We start from the raw sequence: 22331 nt of genomic DNA, 5'->3' as shown, positions 1-22331 counted from the left end.
GGAGCAGGTAATATAGGCCACAAAGGTTTGTTGAATAATTCTGGATCAATCTGTTTCTATTATTCATTAAAATAAGTATATTCTATGTCATTTGAACTTACCAATGATTTCAAGCAATACCTGTTGCTGTAAACTTAAGAGAAGCCAGCTTTTTCGTAAGAACCGTGATATATAAATCACTCAGAAATCATCACATTCCCTTCCTTGCAGTCTCCCCAACTGTAAGCTTATCCTTATCTTTTTTTAGTTCCAGAAATAAATTCTAGATTTCATATTATTCATTCACTGTGAATAATAGAAAGGTTTATTGTGCAGTAATGACCCATAGATACTAAGTCATGGCAGAACTCTGTAAAACTTCTTATAATGACAACATTAACATTAGTGAAGTTGTACTTATTTCCTTACCACAATGGTTTTTTCAGTGTGGGTAGTTCTCTGATCTGATTTTCAGAGGTGTTCGGTACCTATGGGCTTAACTTAAGTCATAATTTAAAAAAAAGCCAAACTGAAAATAGTTATTGTATCACAAACGTATCTCTTGACCATTAAATTGGATAAAGACTAGATTATTTTCACTGTTGCTTATATTTTGAAATTTTCTAAAATTAAAATTAACTCTGGAAGACCAGTGTAGGTTAGGTGAACACTAATACATATCACTGTCATAAAATTATGGCAATAGGCAACTCTGTCTTTGAAAAATATCTACTACAAATATTGCCACGTGTTATCAAATGTTTCAAAAATTATCTCAACTGTAGTTTTGTCAATGAAAACTCATTTGTATGCAATGCAAGCTTTTACAAAGAAAGAGCACCTCTTACCTAGGCCATGTCTGTGTGTTGACATAGGAGGCATTATAGTCCAAACTTTGGTGATAGGGTTGAAACATTCAACGATGTTAGAAGTTTTCAGACCATCTCTTCCTCCCACAATATAGAGCTTGTTGTCAATTACTGCAACTCCAAACTGTAATCGTCTACCATTCATAGTACCAATTTGTATCCAACTATTAGTCCTAAGGTCATATTTTTCAATTGTTGTGGTACCTGTAACAACATAATTATGATGAGATGGCCATGAACTGATCAGTACACAGCAGTCGGTAGTTGGTACAACCCAAAACATGATTAAATTGTAAAATGTTGAAATACTGTCTGTGGAGTTTTAACTGTGGCTCCCTGGTAACTTCAACTATGAAACGTGAACCTAGCAGAGAAAGCTTGCATTAACATTAATTGCATGCATATATAATTGTCAAATCTATGAGAATTAACTGGGGGCAAGAAGATGCAGAACTGAATGCCCTCAAAATTTTAATACTGAAAATTTTAGAGATTAATTAAACCTGTTATTTAAATACCATGAGGGTAGGGGTTTTGTGGTTTGAGTTTTGGGGTCTTTTTTAATATCCTTATGAATATGGTACCTCACAACGACATACACTTTAACCATGTTTGTGCTTAAATCATTAGTGATGATCAAAACCAGAAAATGGATCCAGGTGTCTGTCTTAGGATTTGGGCATGCCTCTTCATGAATAGTTTGGATGTTTTCCTTGTTATGATGAAGACAGGTAGAAGCCTTAGTTGTGTGTGAGTACACATTTGGTTCCCACAGGTAGCTTCCCTGAGCTTCACCTTTGCAGCAGCCTTGCAGTAACTGCTTGTCTGCTGTAATATATAAGCTGTATTTTCAGTTTTTTCAGGTCACTGAAATTCTAGCCATGTTTTTGCTGCAAGTAATCATAAGGCCCTAGATCTGTGCCATTCAAAACTGACACCTTGCCGTGCGCTGGCCCCATCGGTCACTCGGCAGCGGTGATTGCTGCGGTGAGAGCTGATTTAGCACAGTGGGGGGATGGCTGAGTAACGGCCAAGGTAGAAGAGGCAATTGCCAGCTGCAGGTACAGAGCACCCTGGAGGTCAGCCTCACTCAGCTGAAGGCAACCAGCTGAGAAAAGGAGCTGAGTTCCTGCCTGTTCCTCCACTGGAATTTGAGAGGAGAGAAGCAGTATTTTGAGAATTACAATAGGCAGTTAGTGGCTAAAGAATGATTTACAGCAGCAAAACCACCATGCGATAAAGCAGAAAAGAAAGGTAGCATCTGGTTTAGAAATCTGTTAGAGATCATGTGGTAGACTTAATGCATTTAGTGAAATATCCTTATATCTTTTCTCTCCTCTAACATGTTTTTCCGGATGCAGAGACTGGGAAAGAAACCTGCAGATCCATCTTCAATAAAAGAAAAAATTCTTTTTCCCTTCTCCTGTCTTCTTTTATTCTGAGAAACTGCATTTCTTTGACTGTTCTTCCCTTTTTTTTTTTTTTTAGTCTGTTTGCTCTTCTTTGCTTTGATTCCTTCTCATTTATTCTATGCTAATACACGACTGCCCCAAAGTTCTCAGCTTCAAAAGAAGTATCTCGCACACTAACTGAAAAACAGGGAAAATACATTAAGGTATACAGCGTGTTCATATATACCCTGTAGGCTGCAATTTTTACAGAGGCTGGAAGGTAGGTTTTTAAAGTTAATGTGGCTTGGGCACATTCACATTTTTTGAAATACCAGCCCAAAAGTAGCTCTTTGATCTTCTTTTGATCACTTGAAGTTGAAATTTGACTTTGTATACCACCTGAGATAAGCACAAAGCCAAACCTGGTGTTCCCTGCCAGTTTTCTTTATCACAGAAAGCGCATTATTGCCAGAGGTGTAAGTTACTCCCTTCTCAGAGCTGTTCTTCCAGTGCATCCCAGGCTCTTAGGTGGTGTTTCCTTTATTTTACAATCCAGCGCAGGCTCAAAGTATGAGTCAGAGCTGTAGAGGACAGCAGGGAGGAGAGGAAGTGCTGTTCTTCTTAACCATCAAAAGGCGAAAGTTCAAACAATTGGCTTCATTCCAAGGTGATCAGTAAAGGGGGCACCAATGGGAAGAGCAGCTGTTGACTGAAACAGCCCTTTGTGCGTAACCTTTACTGAGAAAAACCCATCAGAAAATCTTATTCTTAGTTCAGTTGAAGTTAGCTTAATGATTACCTTGAATTCCTTGTTGTTTTATATAATTCATAGCATTGCTAATTAAACTCTGCTAATTGATACGGTTTAACTTTATTTTGCTAAATTGTCCTAGGAATGCATGTTCTTATGTTGTGATGGCGATGAATGTGTATTTTGCACTTGATTTGATTGCATAGAGATAGTAAAGGTAGCACTGCACGAGCTCTCATATAGGAAAAAACAGTCATCAGCAACTTTTTGCAAACCATGTAATGGATTAGCTTCTTTGTGATTCTATTAAAAGTGAAGTCACACAGCTAAAAGTAATACTGTTCAGCAAGTCGCTAGACTTTAAACTAATTATAATTCTTTGGCTCCAAGCTGTGGGTTTGAAGTTAACGTTCCTGTAGAAAATGATTCAATATACTGCCTACTAAATATAATACTGTAATGTGTAAAGCTGTAAGCTGATTGCAGTTGTGAAAATCAAATAATAAAAACTGGAATAAATTTAAAACATTTAACTTTCAGCCACAAATCTGAGAAATCCCTGTGTATGAACTCCTGAAAAAAAAGCTGCACATACTGTAGCACTTGTGAAAAAGTACAAATCTTCCCATCTGAAATTTTACAGTAAGGATTGATAAGCTTTAGCTAAGAACTCTATAGTTCAGTAATGCCTTTTGGTTTTATTTTCCTCCTCTTTAAAAATTTTTCCAGCCTTCTAACTTTGTCAAAAAAGAGCACAGGGTTCTAAAAAAGCATTAAAAGAATCGTCAAACTGCATGCACAAATACCGACAAAACTTTTTTTAAAATCACCATCTGAATCAAACTTCTTCAGTCTGCACTTCAAGATACACGCATATCATTTACAAACATATGCTTCTTGTAAGAAGAAAGAACATCTAACACATGGGATTGTGTTCTGTGGGGCTTTCCCCTCCACCTTTTTCCCCCTGAATCACTGTTTTCCTAACAGAAAACTTTAAATAATTTTCAGATATTCTCTGGGTGTATGTGATACAATTGATTAATACAATTAAATTAATTTCTGAACTTACCTTTAGTGGCATCCATACCTCCTACAGCATAAAGTGCACCCACTGTAGATTTTCTGGGCTTAGTTCGAGGACTCTGCATCATGGACCGTCTTTCTGGTAGGAGATGGTACTTCATAGCCTCCATAAGAAGTTTCTGACACTCCAGGTCGTCTGCAAACATTGGACTATTTTCTAGGTCGGCTAGTAACTAAGAAACAAAAAGTGAGAATCTTTTTTGTATAGAAATAATTAAAATTCTATGTACTTTAGTAATTAAAGTATTTGTAGCTACAAATACTCATTTTCAGTTCACCGCTCACTCAAGCTTTGCTGGAAACTCTGCCTTAATGCAAGCAAAACAATATAAAGGTAGGCAAAAAAGTCTTTAAGTATGATGTCTTTGCTTTATTTTTTCAAAAACTTTCTTTTAACCTTCAGAAAAGGTTAAAATTGCAAATGTAGTACTGCAGCTTCTGAATGTAAAACTCCTTTTGATGTGAGTATAAGCAAATTTAACATATAGTACTGGACAACTCTGTGAATACTAGAATATATTTAATATACTTAAAATATATAAAATATTTCTAAAAATAAAAATGCATATTATTTTGATACCTAATCCAAAGTTGAATATTTGCAGCTTCAGTCATGGAGTTCCATAAAGTAGCTGTAGTGTCCTGACAGTCGTGATTTTCCCATAAGCTTTTCTGATAAGATATATAGATTCTTCTATGACACAGATACAATAGTGTCAGCTTACTGTAAAACAGTTACGCCCATCTCTGATGCTTATTCGATGAAGTGCCTCAGTCTTAAAGGACAAGTAATGTCACCGCTCAGAATAGTCATCAATAGTCTAGACCTTTTAATTTTTGTCTACACTTTATGGCAATAAAGAAATAAGTATTGTGCTTTATCTGTCCTGCAGTCTGATAAATCTAAACGTCTTTGCACGGTATCTTAAGCTGCTGTGTTATTAGAGGAAAACTACTACTGTTGCTGCCCCACACAGGAGCACTGTACTTTTGTAATACCATTAGACTGATATCTTTGTACAGGTAATTCTGAGTCTAGTAATTACACAGGCATTGTGGGTTGTTGGGATTTTTTTTCATCTGTTGACAAATAATAAGCATATCTACTGTACAGATTAAAAAAAAAAAAAAGAAGGCAAAAAATGCACCAAAAACCCCCAGCCAAAACCAGAACCTTTCCACAGAATTGTTTTCTCTGTCTAAGCAATGCCTGAGGTGGAGGCAAGCCTTTCAGCTGGTAGTTAAGCTCCCTCTTCGCCCTTCACATCCATACCTGAGGTGGAAGCAGAGGCAGTCTAATATAAGAAAGAAGCATTCCTAGGTCTCGTTGCCGATTTTGCAAATCATGCCTCACCCACATCATTAATGCCTGGAATATGGCTTCTTCATCTGGAACATTGATGTCATCGCTAGACAAGAGCTTTGCAATTTCATTGGCAGGGAGTAAAAGAAATTCCTGGTTTTTAATTACTTCTGTGAAGTGTTCCTAAGAAGAAAATAAAATAAAATATATATATTTATCAATGCACTGGTCATTTTCACACCTTGAAATAACATTTTCTTAGATCATGTAGGCTTTGCATAAATTTCATTCCTGTTCTGTTCTACAATATAGGGAAATGCAAAATATATTTTAATTATCAATGAATCTCCTTCTACCATTTAAGGCACATTTTGGCTGCTTTTTGCTGTCTTACTCTTGCAGATCTGAAAAATAATGCTCATCTTCACACCACCGTGCCTACAGACATGTTTGTCAGGCTTCTTGTCGGTATGTCCTGTCTTAGGGATTTCTCACTGACAGTTTTGTCCATCATTGTGATCTTAACACTGCAGCTTAATAGAAACACAGTTTGAAGATATGAATGTTAAGAATGCCAAGCAGGCATTCAGTAATCTGTGTAAGTTCTGTTACAATCAGATTCAAAAGTTTTAAGCAAATTACATTGAAACCTTCTGATCCTTTTACAATGAGCTGTGCCGGGTGTTGGCTATATGTCTCCACTCTTAGTAGCAGGTAATAGAGTGAGGGAAATGAAACACACTTTTCTAAAAGTACTTGTCAAGCAGTAGAAAATTGGATGAGTCCCAATAAAGGGGTCTCAGTCTCTAAGCTATTGCTATGATAAAACTCACCGGCTCCAGAAATGTCCACAAAAATTAAATCCCTAGAATCTTTCAAAGAACTATTTTTCATAAAAATAATACATTGTACAGTCAAGTTATAACAATACTAGAATTTATATTAAAATATATTAAGTATGCTTGCTTGTGCTAAATCCAAAGGAAAAAAGAAACGTTAGGAGAGATGGGGGGTTTATGTTACTTGCAAAGAGATGTGTGTAGGAATTAATGTTTGCATTTGAAATACTCATTTCCTTTTATTTATCTGGAAGTAATACATCCTATTTGGGAACAAGATTGAAATAAGGCAGGTGAAGAAATTTTATTAACTGATATTTATATTATTTGTTTTCAGTAGTGTCTTAGATTTCTGTAGGTCCTTTCAGGAGTGCCAAGGATGTAAATATAGAAGTATCAGTGATTAAAGGAGATGTTAACTTTGCTTTGTTATGCATATCCTGCTTTAATATTTTGTGGCATTCAGAGAATAGGGACAGGAAGGCCAGTCCACATTTAGTTACAAATATAGCACAAGATGTTTATCAGAATGAGCTCTGTCTGCACAACAAGACACCAGGCAGGAAACTGTTAATACTTTGCATCAATGGCCAAAGTAATTGAAGGGAAAGGTCTCCATTGTGCCTGTTTTTATTGAATGGATGTGGTGTTTATAGCTGATTATCTTCTAAAAATATTTTTATACTACTAGTTCATGTGCATGGTCTCTACATTTACAGTACAGATTTATAGTCTTTCCCCTAATGTACGCATTTACAAGTGGTTGAGGTTGGCATGCAAGAAAACTGAATGGGGTTTTTATCCTCTTCTACAACACCTGTGTGTGTGTGCATTGTTATAATCTTTTATTCTCCAAAGTTTTTTAATGTTACTTCAAGGGTTTAAAAAAAATTGTTTAAGATTTTTTAAGAGGTGCAGATTTCCTCTTCTGTCTCTAAATTGTCAGCAGCTGCAAACTTGGTGGGTGGGTTTATGACATGCAAGGTCCCCTTGCATTCTGGATCTGTGTTGCACGCAAGATACAGGAGGTGGTTCTATAGAGGTGGAAACGCTGCCGGCTGTTTCAGGAAGACATAGTGTAAAATCTATATGCACAGTACTGCTGGGTCTCATAGATTCACCATACTTCACATTAGACAGCGTTCGTAAAGGCCCAACTGTCATTTCTGTAACACACTGTTCTAAAAAATAGTAAAGGTCTAACTCCTGGGGAAAACTGGAGGTTTTCCTGGTTAAAATACCTAAACAAAAAAAGCTCTCTTATCACCTGACATCATAAAATCATATATCTCACCATACGATTTTATTTCAGTTTTGCAGAAGTTTGGACCATAAATTTTAAAGCTGATGCCCCTGTGCTGGGGCTAGTGGGAGAAATGAGGCAGGAGCAAAGCGGGGAGGTTCCTGGTTTTGGCTGAGTATAAAGAGCTGTGGAGCAGGAAGGACAGCACTATCATACAGAGGCTGAGCGACCTTCTACCTTAAATGCCCTTTTCCAAACTTGAAAATATAAAAAGACTCTAGATTGCTGCTAAGCGAACCATTCATTGGTACGACAGGAAGGAGCACCACCAGTGCGTTCAATCTGCACATGCCACTATCATTTATTTCAGCATGTGGAAGTGTACAGTCTCTTGCTGGAATGCTTTCAGCATTATGAAGCCTCTAAACTCGTTTCGACATACTACACTAATATTTCAAGCATAAAGCTGCCATGTGTCTCCTAACAAGTAGTTCTTTTTATATCTGTTTAGCTGTAGCAGTTGCTATTCTTTTTGAGTTTAAAGTTGCTATAGCACATCTTGTTGCCCTGAATATTTATCCCTTGATTTAGTTTCACAGCAAGCTATCTTGCCTCTCTGTTTCCCACACTCTGAATATTCATTTCTTGCTTTGAGCCAGAGGAGGATTATGCTTCTGTCAGGGATGTGCTTCTTTTCAGCATTCCAAACCTTTCCCATAAATTCTTTGTTTGGGGTCCTTTTATGTGTGTCTCACCTTAAAATCAGCTTTAGAATTTTCTTTGTGTTGAATCAAAAGCCTAAGAATGGGCGATTGGTGTTTGCATCTTGACATTAGCCATGTTAAGGCCCTATTACATTTTCTGGAAGAAATACATACCCACCATACTGCAAATTTAAATTCAGTAAGTATGTCCTTCTAAAAGGCAAAACTCAGAAGGGGGAAAAACAGAACTTATTTATTTATTTATTTTCCCCCAAGAGTGCTTTTCTCTCCTTCCAATGCTTCTGTAACAGTCACAGTTCTTAAATTTCCCTTTGGAGACAGAGCTGGGCAGAGATGTCTCTGCATCAGGGACTCGACAGAATTGACCCCGCCAGCACGGGAAGAGCAGTGCCACCACAGCAGCCCCGAGTCCCAAAGGCCATGTGTTTTCCAGGAGAGTGCTCACACTTGCTGTTAGCATTGTCACTGTAAGGCAGTTAGATTGTTCCTCTTACCATAGTGTACATGTGTGCCACCTTCAGGAGCTCCGTGCAGCCCTGAGCATCTCCGAAAGAGCGAATCCCCAGGCAGTTGGACGGGTGGAGCTGCTTCATAAGAAAGTTGCAGCATACCTCAATAACCTGCGAGAGCTGGAGAAGACAAGCTGCAGCTAGCAAACTTTCTATAGTGTCTTCCTTTAACTCTAGAATACCTGTGCAGTTTGCATATAGCGGGGGAAAAAAAAAAAAAAAAAAGTTTAGGTTTTAGTCATTTTCTTTATATTATTACTTTAAAGCTTCCCACTCCTCAATTTTTCTCCTCCTCTGTAAAATTTTGAAAAGAAATGTTCTGTAATGCACAAATTCATTTTCCTTTCTTGATGAAGGACTTTTTAAACATATATTTTAACAAACTTAAAGGATTTGGTGGATTTTGAATGCAGTGCTTGCGACATTTTTATTGGAGTTCTAATAGTATTAGGTCTGATTTTGCATGAAAAAAAGTAAAATAAAACAAGTGTGATGGGAGAAAAGCCTGTCCTAAAATTCATATATCAATTAATAAAAATATATATCGTAAGTTTATATTACCCACAAGAACTTCAGTATCAAAGGAGAGGAAATGCCAGCAGTGTGTGCAGGAAACCCGATTTCTTCCATTACCAAGTGTTCATAGATAGACTGAAAGGTGTTAATTTAATAAGATCTTCCATTCTTGTCATCTCGCCAGTGGATGGCTCAATTCCCTAGCTGATATGCAGCACTAAGATCCTATTCTGAAAAAGGAACTGTGGGGGTTTTTTATGGCTGCATTTTCCATTTATCATTACAACCACCAGCCGCCTCAGAAACATTAATTTCTTTTCCAGCCTCTTCTGTGAAAGGGTGATACACACCGTCTCCATTTAACACATGGAGAAGGGCGGTATTGAGAGATTACAGTCAAAATTATCATCGGAGTAGAACTGTAGAGGTTTCTTGTCCAAAGTTCACTTCTGATTTATTGCAGCAGAATATGTAAACAATTCTGAAAATTATAGCTCTTATCTCTGAAAGTCACATTTATATTTCATTACCTAGGAAAAAAAGTAGCACTTAGTTTAGAGGCTTAGTTATTATCACATGAAAACCTGTGACAGAGGCAGTAGGAAAATTCTGTTTTCTGTAGCAGTCTCCAGCAATCTTACTGTAGCACAATCCCATCTCTTCCTGATGTGTCTTGCTTTGTAACTTAAATAATACTTTCCAGCTTCTGCAAAAAATGTGGAAGGGCTGGCAGGGTGCAGAATAGGGCAATGTTTGGGTTTGGTTCTTACTATACAACTCAGAATAGTTACTGAATGTATATAGCAAAATTGGTACATGCTCCTGCAAATACAGATTGCAATATAATGGCTCAAAGCAAAGAGGGAATCCTGATTTCACAAGCAAACTTATACTATTTCATAGTTTGGCGTTTGCTTTAGTACTGCTGTATATGTTCTTTCATATGGCTTTGCACTAAGTAAATTGAGATGAAATTTAATCAAGAGGGATGATTTTGAGATGTATGTGGATAATAAGTAGCCCACCACCCAGCTCCTTTGCACTTGTACTAATCTATTTCCTCAGGGAATATATTCTAATTCAGTGTCCCAATATCACTGCATTGTAGATGTTCTGCAGCATTCCCTTCTCAGCCCCTGTATTTATCTCCTTGTTTGTACCTCCAAACAGGTTTTATTTTGTGTATAGAAACTTATGCTTCCAATTTGGGTTGCAGATTACTTAACCTTCTTGAGAATTCTCTATGCGACAGTCCAGATATAAGAAGTCCCTGACCTAGCATGTCACGAAGTCTCCTATTTTTAAAATTTATGCTAATGCTAATATGGCAAATATAATAGGGTCTTTGTTTTACTTTAATCTTTTTAAAAACCCCCAGTCTTTTAATGCCTTTTAAAGTACTGTAAAAACGGCAATAAAGGCCTCTGATACATCTTCAACCTCCCCATGTCAGCACTGAAGTTGTGTTACTTCATTCAAAGGCAAACAAGCAATGTCCTGGGTGGGACAGCAGATGACAAGGATCTAGTGAATGTTCTTGCTAAGAGCAGTTAGCTGAGGGGATGGATTATTTACCAATAAATGTTCATAAATTCAGAAAGTTGGTTTTCTGGTCAGTTAAGTGTTGTTACTTCCTGGGAGAGTAATCTTCTCCTTTGGAGATTTGGACTTTTTTGGTCCATTTGGCTTGGTAGGGGAGAAAGTGTTTCGCTTTCACCTCTCTCCTGGAGGAGTTGCCATCTGCATCAAGAGGCTTGTCAGATGCCTGAACGTGCAGACTTCTGCAATGTGCATAACTTTGAATGTTTCTAATTGTAATAGAGACTAATACCCTGGTCACGTTCTACAGCATTTTCCCCTGCTCACTAGAGTGCGGATGAAAGGGATTTCACAGTGCTCTGACTTGGTCTTTTTGACTCTTTGGTTCAACCATTCCAGATTCAGCCATACAGGGGTAAATATTGAAAACAGGAGAAAACAGACTGGGAAAAAGCTACATATTCTGGTATTAAGGTAAAATATTTAATTTCATTAAGATAAAATCTAATTGTTCAAGAGAACATTAGTACACCTTTTTCAGAATGTGGTGGCACTTTCTCATAGTAAAAGTTGTTCTGCTTGTGGGTGTTATCATATTCCTGTTTTCCTGTGATTATTCCTTCTCAAGAGCCTTGAGTGAGCCAAGTTAGTGCCACCCTGGCAGACCATTGCTGTAGCTGCCCGTGGCAGGAAGGTTCATCGGATACTCTTCTGTGTCACTGCATAAGGTGGGCAACAGGCATAATATGTTCTCTTTTTAAAATTCCTGAAATAATTTGTATCTAGAGACAGGTGTCCAGTATTAATGTATATGTTAACTTTTCTGCATATCTTCTAGAATAAATTATATAAAACAATTATATTTTTTCATCCTCTCTAGAGAAAGGTTTACGTTACATATGCATGATTTATGCAGGTATTCATGTATTAGTATGAAAAGGAAGAAGTGACACTTATGTATGCATTGAATAAACTTTATCTGCCCTTACAACAACGCTGTGGGTAATGGAGGAAGAATTACCTGTGTAGGCATAGCGCACCAAAGCCTTCAGCGCATCAGGGTCTACTCCCTCCATCTTGATCTCCTCTTGCTTTGCTTCACGTACATCATTAGTAAACATTGCAGCAAAATAATCAGACACTGCACTGAGAACCAACCTTAAAATAAAAAAGTATTTTAGGAGGACTGCAAATTACTTCATATCTCAATAGCAAGCATCAAATTCAGTATTATTATATCATAAATTGTGTGTGCAATGGAAACATTATCTTTAGCATAGGACTCAAATCTTACAGCAGTAGTGTGCAATGAAGTTAAAAGGGTAATTAGTAATCTTATTTTCTCCCATAGTGCTTGTTTGGGCAGATTTTCTTCACTGATCTCACAATAGTTTGACAGCAGCAAGAAGGGAAGATGGACATTATTAAAGGTTCAGATTTGAATTTCATTCTATTTGAAATAATGAATATGAAACAGTGTTCACATAATTTTATTCTGTTGTTGGTTGATGTCCTAATTATAGTAACCATTCATTCATACATAAACAGGATAGGCATAACTTGGCCTAGCATTTGGAAATTTCAGGCTTTGAAGCCATGTAAACAATATTGGGCAATGTACCTGTGAGCTGGGATCTTTTGGTCTCCAACAATAAGAAGAACATCACACAGCTGCTTCTGTTGCAGATAATTTTCCATTTTGCGGAAAGTTTGCTCTGCGTGGTTTGTAGACTGGAAATACTCATCAGAGCCATTGGTGTTCATGCCAAGCAGCGAGCTGCTGGTCGTTGACAGCCTGCAAGGGAAACAGGCAGCACACCGAGTGTGGCATTATAAATGCAGGTTACATTTTTCATACAATTTTTCATTAAATGGCAGTACAGAAATATCTAAAATTAACAAGCTCTCATAATCTTGTCTTACTCTGACACCATCTTCCATATTTTCCGTTTGGTATCTGCAGGTTTTCATTTTTAAGGCTGACATCAATGGCAGTTTACTGCAGTTACCTGTAGTTGGTGGTGCTACTGAGTTTTCTGCTTCCTATCAGTTTTGTGTTAAAGATGCACTGTTTGCACAGTGTCGCTGCAATAAATGCAGCCTCTTGATCATTCACCAATAAAAAACATAAAAAACAAACCTCTTTTCCTGGGATACTAATAGCTAAAATATCTTGTGGTATGTAATTTTGGATAATACATGTCTTTAGGTCTTATTTCTGTTTCTCTTCATACTTTGTACATTAAATTACATTACTAAATAGGAAATAATCAGAAGACAACTTGACAAGGACCATATAATTCTAGACAAATTACCAAACTAGAAGGTGATGAAATCAGTACATTATATAGCCTTTAGGATCTGAATGCAAATAATAAAGACAAACTAATTTCTCTGCCTTTTCATGGAAATGTACATTATAAATATATTCCTCCCACTCCAAAATTCTGTTAGCTGTCCCACTTACAAACACCCATGCTGTTTTTTTAAGACATCATTTCTTACTGCCTTTTGATATAGATTATTTTGCAGATCAAAACACCTTTTTGATATTTTCTTAGAAAATTATTTGGGTTTATATTCATATGGGTTTTAGTAAAATAGTAATGTATTTGTTGATATACATGAGTATGATGTCTTGAAAATGCTTCAATCTTCAGCATTATTTTAGTGAAAGGTTTTTTTATAAAAATGTTTCCTCAGTTTAATATCAGGTATCACTAAAAGGTAAAGCATCTTAAATTTCCAAGCCCAGCTAGGAAATAATGGCAGCTACTTGACTTAATTTACTGGTTGTCTTTGATATAGTTAATGCATATTCATAAATGACGAGGAGAGATAAAATCTCATTGAAATTAACATATTACATTTAGCAGAATGTGGGATTACATTCACAACTGAACATCAGTTCAGAAAATATAGAAATAAAAATGGGTAAATCAGGTTGAATGAGCAATATTATCAGAAAAAAAGTGATAAATTAGATCTTACATTTTCAAAGATCATACCTCATTAAACAGTTAATCAGAATTCAAGGGAAACAATTAGAAATCAAATTATAACATAATGTTGAATTGGGACACAGTAGTGTTTTCTGTGTTCTGCAATACGGTACGTCAGCGCTTTTCAGAATGGCACAGAACAAAATCATGGTGGGTATAGCTAGCATGTGCCGGGACTTTTCCAGACGTATCTCTTTTTTCTGTCTGAAAATCTATCAAGATGAAGTTTTCTGGATTTCTGTGCTTCATGTATAGACATCCTACAGCCCGTTTGGAATATGGCATCTTTGGGGCACTGGTATGTCAGGAACCTTTAGATCCCCAGTGCATTTGATGCCTTTCCCATGCTCCAGAGTTCCATGTACTCCTTCAGGCCTGGCCCCACCAGGCTCACAGGGTATGGACAATCACTCACAGTCTGAAGAGACACGTTATTTCTGGTATAGGTGTGGTACAGCAGCCCGGAGGTGTATGTATATGTCTCCGGAGAAACAGCAGACCTGGTGCCTCTGAAATCCCCAGGCGCGCTGTGCGTGAGCATAGTGTGTGCACCAGTATGTGCACACATGTTTCTGTCTGGGCAAATTGCAAACACATTAAGATATACCAAATCAGTGCAATAAAGTCTTTAGCTTTCTTCTGAAGCTCTTTGTTACAATTTCAAATGCATATTCTTTTATTTTTTTAAAAAAGAAAAAGGGGCAAATCAAGTTCACCTATAATGTGTATCCTTTGTAGTTTACAGCTTACAAAACTTAATTTGTCTCAGTGAGTTTAATGACTATACTTTTTCATTTGTTTTCCTTCAATGCTTCATTGAAAATGAAGAAACTGCAAAATTGGATTATATGCTCATTAGTTTTGCATCAGCTACTTGATGCCAAATTCATACTCTTTAACGTTCAAGTTTTGCTATTTACCTCTTAAGCTTTCTTTAATGTTTTCCAGTAAAGTATTTTTTCAAAAATATCTTTTTTCAGATTCATTATATCCACTCCAAGTGTTGTACTGGAGTATGCATTACATTGCACTTATCTTTGAAGCTTGCAGAAATCATCTAAAATAATACTCAACCATCCCTATTGCAAACACTCAGAACTAGTTTCTTGAAATAAATAATTTCCCATAAGGTATTTATGGGTAGAGCAATCATTTTTAAGCTGCGAATATTTACAAAGGGACTTAAAGTCTAATAATTTCCTTCAGTCCTTGGTACTTTTTTCACATTTTGTAGAGTGACCTTTAACTGCAGCAGAAATACCACTAACATAATTAAATCTTTCAAAGACAAAGGTCTTTAGAGACTGAAAAATACTGGAAGCAAAAAATAAGTGCTCCATTAAATTTGTTGATATTATAATTGTTGGTTTATCTTCAGCAGCTGATTCAACATGGTAGCTATAGTATATTATGGAAGGGAAAATTAAATTTAAAGATAAATATTTATGTGTTTTCCTTACTGTACAACTGTCGCTGCAGAGAACTGAAATACTGACCTTCAGAATATAGTACTGGGGATTAGTGAACTAAAGACAGAAATTTAAGTATCTTAAAGAAAGAAGTCAAGAAAAATATCCTTGAGTCTGATGCCTTTTTGTTGAATTATAGGAGAGGATGCTATGTACTGTGGTGCAAAGATGGGCAAGCTAGCTGCAAATGTGCTAGTGTGGCTCTGTCTACCTGTCATATCATATTCTATGTGGGGTGGGTTAATGTGTTGAGAACAACACATTAAGAGAACTCAAGGTTCACATGAACCTACCCAGAGAGGAAGCATGTAGAAGACAGAGAAACACTTCTTTTCTATATGTGTACAGGTTTGAACAAGCAAAATCTGAATATTGAGAAAAAAAAAAACGTTTCCAGAGGTGCATTAGCCTTGTGGTGACTAAGGAATTATATTCCCACTCAGTCAGGAGGTAAAATTATCAATGAAGAATTATAATCCCAATTGCTTAATGTCATCTTTGCTTTAGTGCTCACTAGGATGCTGAGTTGTCTTAACCACTTTAGCATCAGTAATAATGGTTTAATAACATGGCTTAACCTAGAGAGGGCAGAGATAAATCTATATTTAAATGATTCCAAAGTAGCTGAGTTCTATGAATTTCATTTTAGGTAGAAATCCAGGAGAAATAATTTCAGCGTTCTCCTGTAAGGACAGTGAAAATATGGTACCTTTTTTTAAAAGAAGAAACATGAAATTTTGAAAAAGGAAATATAAACTGAAAACTTGAAGAAGTAATCAGAAAACATTAAGCATCTAGACAATAACAAGGAGATAAATATCAGCCAGCATGGCTGTTCAGAACAAATCATGTCATAACAATTTTTTTTTTTTTTTTTTTTTACAAGATAACAAAGCTTACTGGGAGAAAAACATTAGTTGTCAGAAGTCATCTTGACTTTTGGATGACTTCTGACACTATTTCACATGACATTTTCAAAATCAAGCTAGGTTGGCATGTTTTAAGTGTAATAAGTATAAGAGATATGAATAACTTGAATAGCTACGCTTGAAATTTATCAGAGATTCACCTTCAAAGGCACACGACATTTGGAATATTCCAGGCAAATTCTGCTTCTGATGCAGCTCCATATTTTTATTACAGACAAGCATATGATAAAAACAGGGCTTAAATATTACATCTATATATGATAGCGAGTCACAAACTTTTGGGGAACAGGATTTAAATTCAGAGACCCATCTCTGTCCTTGTCTTTGTTGAACTTCAGGCAAAGACCTGTTAACACATGCGTGTGAGTTGTTACTCGAATGAAGCCAGCTAAGAAATGACGGTTGAGGTAACTGCTAGATTATACTGGACACCAAATAAGCTGTGACTCAAATATGGTTCTGTGGAGGTCAGATTTCATCTTTTCTTTGGTCAGGAGAATTGATGTGGTGAGTTTTCTGATTCATTCCAGCCCTACAATTCTTTATGTTTGTTAATTATGTTAAGATTTTTTTGTCTTCATAAAGTACTCTTCATTAATCAGCACAGCACTCTTCATTAACCAGTATATAAAGGATAAATCCGTTTTCCTTATTATTTAATTAAAACATGACAAAACATAAATGTCATTTATTTACCATGAATGTCCTTTTGAAAATTCAGTATGTGCTTGAAGTGCCTTATTACATGTGCCCATGGCCAAAAAATAGAAAGTAAACCTGATGGTAAGGAAGTTTAGAAGCAGAATGCTGCATGAAAACCAGGTGATAAAATGCAGTATTTTAATTTGATTGTTCTTGATAAACTATTGTTTATATTTTTATGGTGACCACTTCTCTTTTGGTACCTGTTTACCTACTATAATATTTGTAAAATTCAGTTTAATCAAATAACAATTCAGTTATCGGTGTCTTTTACACCTTTTGATTTTGGATCACCTTACCTCTGCACTGTACATAGCTCCAGCCATCAGTAGCAAACTGGACACCAGTTAGAGACATTTGACATACTAAGGACTTTATCATAGCTGAGGGCACCGATGTGACTTCAGCTCTGTGGTGCGCTGTATGTGCTTCAGCGGTGACAAGGTATCAGACAAAACTGCAACTTCATCAATTCAGTTTGTTTGTGCAGCAATATTTACAATGCAACTCACCTATATTTTTTTTCCCCTCTCATTTGTTTCTGCTTATTCAAAAAAAATGCGGACAGCCCCCCCACAGGCAGACTCTTTCCTTTGAGCTCTGACCTGCTGGGCAATGTCATGGCGTTGGACAGTGAGAGATGCTTTTTTCCTATGCAAAATCATAGGACCACAGCATCTGTTAGAGATAAACCACATCAGTTGGCTGAGATATAAGAAAAATATTTCAGTTAAGAAGCTATTTCTGAACACAGATATAAAGCCAATGCACCTGTACTAATTGCTTGCTGGTATAATTATACCATGTCAGTAACTGCCCCAACCTCTGCCTTAAAATTTCTACTGCAGTTGTCTTCTTTGTTATTTATTCTTTGTAAATGTAACAACTAAAGATAGTATTGAATTTTTTAGGGTATGGGTAAAATCTTTGATCCAAAAGAGTATGGAAAATTGTACTATAAGTTGATGACTGCTGAGGTAGTAACATTAACATGAGGTAGTGACAGAAAACAGTGGAGAAAAAGGAATAAGCAATTAAAATGTATAATTGTTTAAGTTAATGGAGAGACTGCTGACTTCTAACCTAGCTAAATTGACAATTCCTTTAGAACTTGGAGATCTTGAAACTACCTCTTTTTAATAATTTTTTATTCCTAGTGTTAACACAAACCTGCCACCTTTTTAGTTGGCAAGAGTTAAAATGGATTTTCCCATTTGAGTTTACAAGTGTAAGTCTGCATATCACCAAACACAGGAGCTTCAGCACGGCACTCGAAGTACTGTAGCTGTTTTGAGTTTTGTTCTTCCCCTTAGACATGATAATATACAGATGAATGCCATTATGATTCATAGCAGGATGAATTTGGGTTATGATATTTTGAATTCTCCTATGAATAGAAAGCACGTATGTGGTGGGGTAATTCCACTGGAAAAGAGGTTGCAGGCAAGTGGCAGAGCCCCTGAGCGCTGTGTACAGTGCTTTATGCTTCATGTCAGCTGTGGCCACATCATGATTTCATGTCACAAAGAGGGGTAGATCCAAACAGTCTCCCCAGTAATCTGTTTTCTTTTGGAAATTGTACATTTATGGTTTTTAACAGAGGAAGTTAATTATAAAATTATTTTCCAGGCACACTGCGGTGCACATTGCTCTTATTGGCATGTGTACTCCCTCAGCTGTTGATCCTTTGTTCCTAGCAAGGCAGTTTGTTGAAAGCTTCGTGCATTCCTTTATTGACATCTTATGTCAACAGTAGAGTTTTATGCTGGCAATTTGCTTTATGCAGGTAATTAAGAAAGGAGTTATTCCTATGCACATAGAAAGCAGTTTCTGTAATTTATTACCATGTAAAAGCACGGTAAGAACTGGTCCAGATCTTCTTTGCTTGCTTTATGGTACTCAGTGAATCGCTTTTAACTGCTGAAGACAAACATTTTAAAAATTCACTATTATGTAAATGCCTATCCAAGAGTCACCATCTATGGGATTTTGTTCCTGAGTTTTGGGGCCCCGTTTTGAAAATTGCTCAGCAACGTATTGCAGACCTATTCACATATTTCAGGAGACATTAAAATTAGGAGTCAACTGGCCTCCACTTCTCTTAAGTCAGAGTGATAGGTTGGGAAAGACCATGGAGCAAGTCTTATCAGCCTCCGTGGCTTTGCATGCAGCGCCCACTCTGTCTGGCCAGAAGGAATCGAGGCAGCAGTGCAGCTCCACGGGGAGTAAAATCCACAGCTCTGAGGGAGATGCCCAAAGTGCAGTATCCATAGGCTGAACAAAGAGGTTTCTAGAGAGCCAGTTTAAATTGTTGAATTCAATAAAGGGACAATAAAAGGGACAAACATCAGCCAATCTTTCTTCTGATATTTGGTGGTCGTTGGATTACGCAGTACAACTAAGGACTTCATCACAGTGACCTGTCAGTGTCAAGATTTGTAATACAGTAGGTGTTTTCCATTTAAGTAATGATTCTCTTCCTGATCCAGAGTAATGTGAATATGAAACTTTACTGTAAACATTATAATGGTATGACTTAAGAACACTTATTTCCACAGCCTGAGATATTTTCTTAAATACTGGAGCTCTAGTAGTATCTAATCATTCTGGAGACCACACTGCCTGTACGTCCATGATTACTATTTTATATAACTATTTATATAACTATACAACTATTTATATAACTATATGTATTTTTATATATAGTTATATATACTATTTATATAACTATACAACTATTTTATTATAATAGTTATATGTCTATATTCAGTCATGAAGTGAGTGTCCCAGACAACTCATTTAAATGAATGCCATTTTAAATTACCAGTCAAAACATCATCCTCCAGGAAAATTAAGACTGTATTCATTTACGTTATGTAATAGAGAATAATAACGAAGTTAAACATTTCAGGTAAAAAGATAGGAGTATGTATGCTACCATCTTAAAACTAACCTTTGTTCTGATAATGCCAAACATAGTGGGTGCTGCTTATCTCAAATATCCATGTGCCTTTTTTCTCAAATCATAAACTTATTTGAGTTCATTTTTTATTCTTTGTTTGCAGGTATATAATAGCTACCATCTTACTATTCATACATAGAAAGTTTTAAAGTAGATACTTTGAGATTACAAGTAACTATTGAAAATTAATCTAGAATTAATCAATCTAAAGTCTACCTGCCATTTGTTTATAACTACCTTTATAACTACACAAGATTAAACAGATGCCTTATCAGAATAACGAAATTAGAGAAACTGAATTACAAAAATTGAATATTGCTCTGTAACTATGGTTCATCAGTAATAAAATCAATTTTCATACACTGATAGCAATAGATGTTTTTAAACTAACTTTAAAAGTTTGATTAGAAAATACTAGGTTACATGCTGATGTAGGAAGCAGCAAATTCATAGAAAACAAAGACATTGCCCATGATGCTGTTTATATCAGTGATGATTAGGGCCTCTGGTTATTATTTAGTATACAACAAAACGCCTATCCTTTCCTCTGAACCCACACGCTTAACCATTAACACACTGATTCAATCATTTCCTGCAGAAGAAGGAAGTATTTCCCTGCATGGTAATATTGTATGTCTGCCACAGTGAATATTGCTATATAACTTATTTTTAAACAAAACCATATTTTAATTAACATCCATTTTTTGTAAGACAAACAAGAAAATCAATACTAAGTCATTATACATTGAAATTTACCATGCAAGATGTGCCATAATGTAGACCATGAGGAATACTTCATTGTTTTTATGAACACAGGCTCCAACAGTACAAGAAGCAATCTGCAGTTGTCACAGCAACGCATGATTTCTAATCTAACATTCATATTATATGATTATGTTGGAGGGAAATTGAAAGTCATGAAGGAGAAATGCAACAAGGCTGACTAATTCTTGCTCAACTTTCTTGTAGCTAGGGATAATATTGTTAGATATTTTAATAGCATCGTTCTAAAGAACAAAAAACGATGTGACCAGAAGGCATGACATAGCACTATCTCAAGCTGTCAGAATGTACAAAATGAAAAGTAATGACTAAATGCTGGACATGAGCTTGTGGCATTTTTATTTAGAGGACATAGAAAACAAAATACAAGCCAATGGAAAAAATAAATCCAAGCATGACTATTGCCAGATTAAATTAAATAAATCCATGTTTCTTCATTAAGCACCTTTCAGAAAGACTCCTGTTGGGAGAGATTTTAGGGAAGGCAACCTGCTTTATGCTGTCCCCTTTCACTGTGGTTGGCAAAGAGAGAACAAAGGGGAGCTTGGGAGGTACAAGAATAAGAAAAATGTAAATGTAAAGTGGTTCCATCTCTAGTGAACAGAATTTTGAAAAGCCAGAGTGTAACAGTCTCAATAGCAACTACCCTTGCCCCTATCATTCTGAGCCTTGCAGCTAATTGTATATGGATACTGCTGTGAGGTTTTTTGTAAGACATGCTTTATGAAAACACAAACCACTACCACAGCATCTTCTTTTTTCTACTTCACAAAATGCAAAGGGACTCCATTCTTTTGTTTTCTGGGACCATTTCCTTTTTTGCATCTTTGCCTTTCTACTTTTATCTGTTTAGAATCTAACTAAGCAATAACAAGATTATGTTTCACTTAAATGGAAAAAATATGATAATCCCCACTTCAGCTGAAGGCACCACTTTACATTTCATTTCACTGTACATGACACTTCCCCAGTCATGTAAGATTCTACAAGTTTGTTCCAAAACATCTCCTCATCTGACTCAGCTGATCTACTAGATACCTCATTCAAGGCTAAACACTGCTGCAATGGAAAAAAAGGTGTGATTTGTAACCTATTTAGCCAGTGTGCCCCATCATAATTACAGATTTCTTAGAAAAGAGTGAGAGAGAATGTGTATAAAGGTATGGTCAGCCTGACAGACAGGAAGCACATTTGAGAGGTAGACTGAAGTTTTCTATTCTGTAAGGTTTCGTTAGCTACATAATTTCACCTGTGGTCAATTCCTCCCTTGTCTTGACTGTGTAATTATACCCTGAGAGGGTTTCCCTCTGTAATAGCCAAATATTTCTGTGTGTTCATAGGTACAGATATCCTGATACCAAATTATTCTCAGCTAGTTGTTACCTTCTGGTTTTCTGTGTCAGAATATATGACTCAAATCTAGGTCTAGAACAATATTAAAACAACTTAGCCTGCTGTATTCATACCTGGCTCAATCGAGTGGATATTCTTTCAAGTCAGTATAATAAAACCAACATACACTGAATACCTTTCCATATATAGTGGAAGGAATCGTTAATGTTATAAATTATGTACACTATTAAGCTTTATCTCCTGCTTTTATCCTTGGTCACTGACTTTCACTTTTTTAATATCTGAGAAATAGCTTAGTATTCATTATTATATGAATTTTTGCTAATTTCAGGAACTAATGTCCACTGAACATCTAGTATGCTTGCTGAGAAGAGCAGAGGT

At 36.3% G+C, this 22331-nt stretch overlaps 1 protein-coding gene across 4 annotated transcripts in view; it reads right to left on the bottom strand.

Moving 5' to 3' along the window:
* KLHL4 (kelch like family member 4) overlaps positions 1-22331 on the bottom strand; it is a 99260-nt gene that overhangs the window by 9884 nt on the left and 67045 nt on the right. For all 4 annotated transcript variants that reach the window (XM_080365211.1, XM_080365212.1, XM_080365213.1 and 1 more), the window contains 6 exons: positions 12372-12545; positions 11772-11908; positions 8681-8877; positions 5350-5562; positions 4063-4249; positions 828-1052 (listed from right to left, as the gene is read on the bottom strand). In XM_080365211.1, the coding sequence (XP_080221337.1) occupies positions 828-1052; positions 4063-4249; positions 5350-5562; positions 8681-8877; positions 11772-11908; positions 12372-12545 (1133 nt within the window). The remainder of the gene's footprint in view (positions 1-827; positions 1053-4062; positions 4250-5349; positions 5563-8680; positions 8878-11771; positions 11909-12371; positions 12546-22331) is intronic.

Source organism: Falco punctatus (assembly GCF_963210335.1).
Source record: "Falco punctatus genome assembly, chromosome: 15".
NCBI classification, from domain to species: domain Eukaryota; kingdom Metazoa; phylum Chordata; class Aves; order Falconiformes; family Falconidae; genus Falco; species Falco punctatus.
The sequence above is the reverse complement of the archived record's forward strand: the minus strand, read 5'-3'. Positions and strand labels throughout refer to the sequence as shown.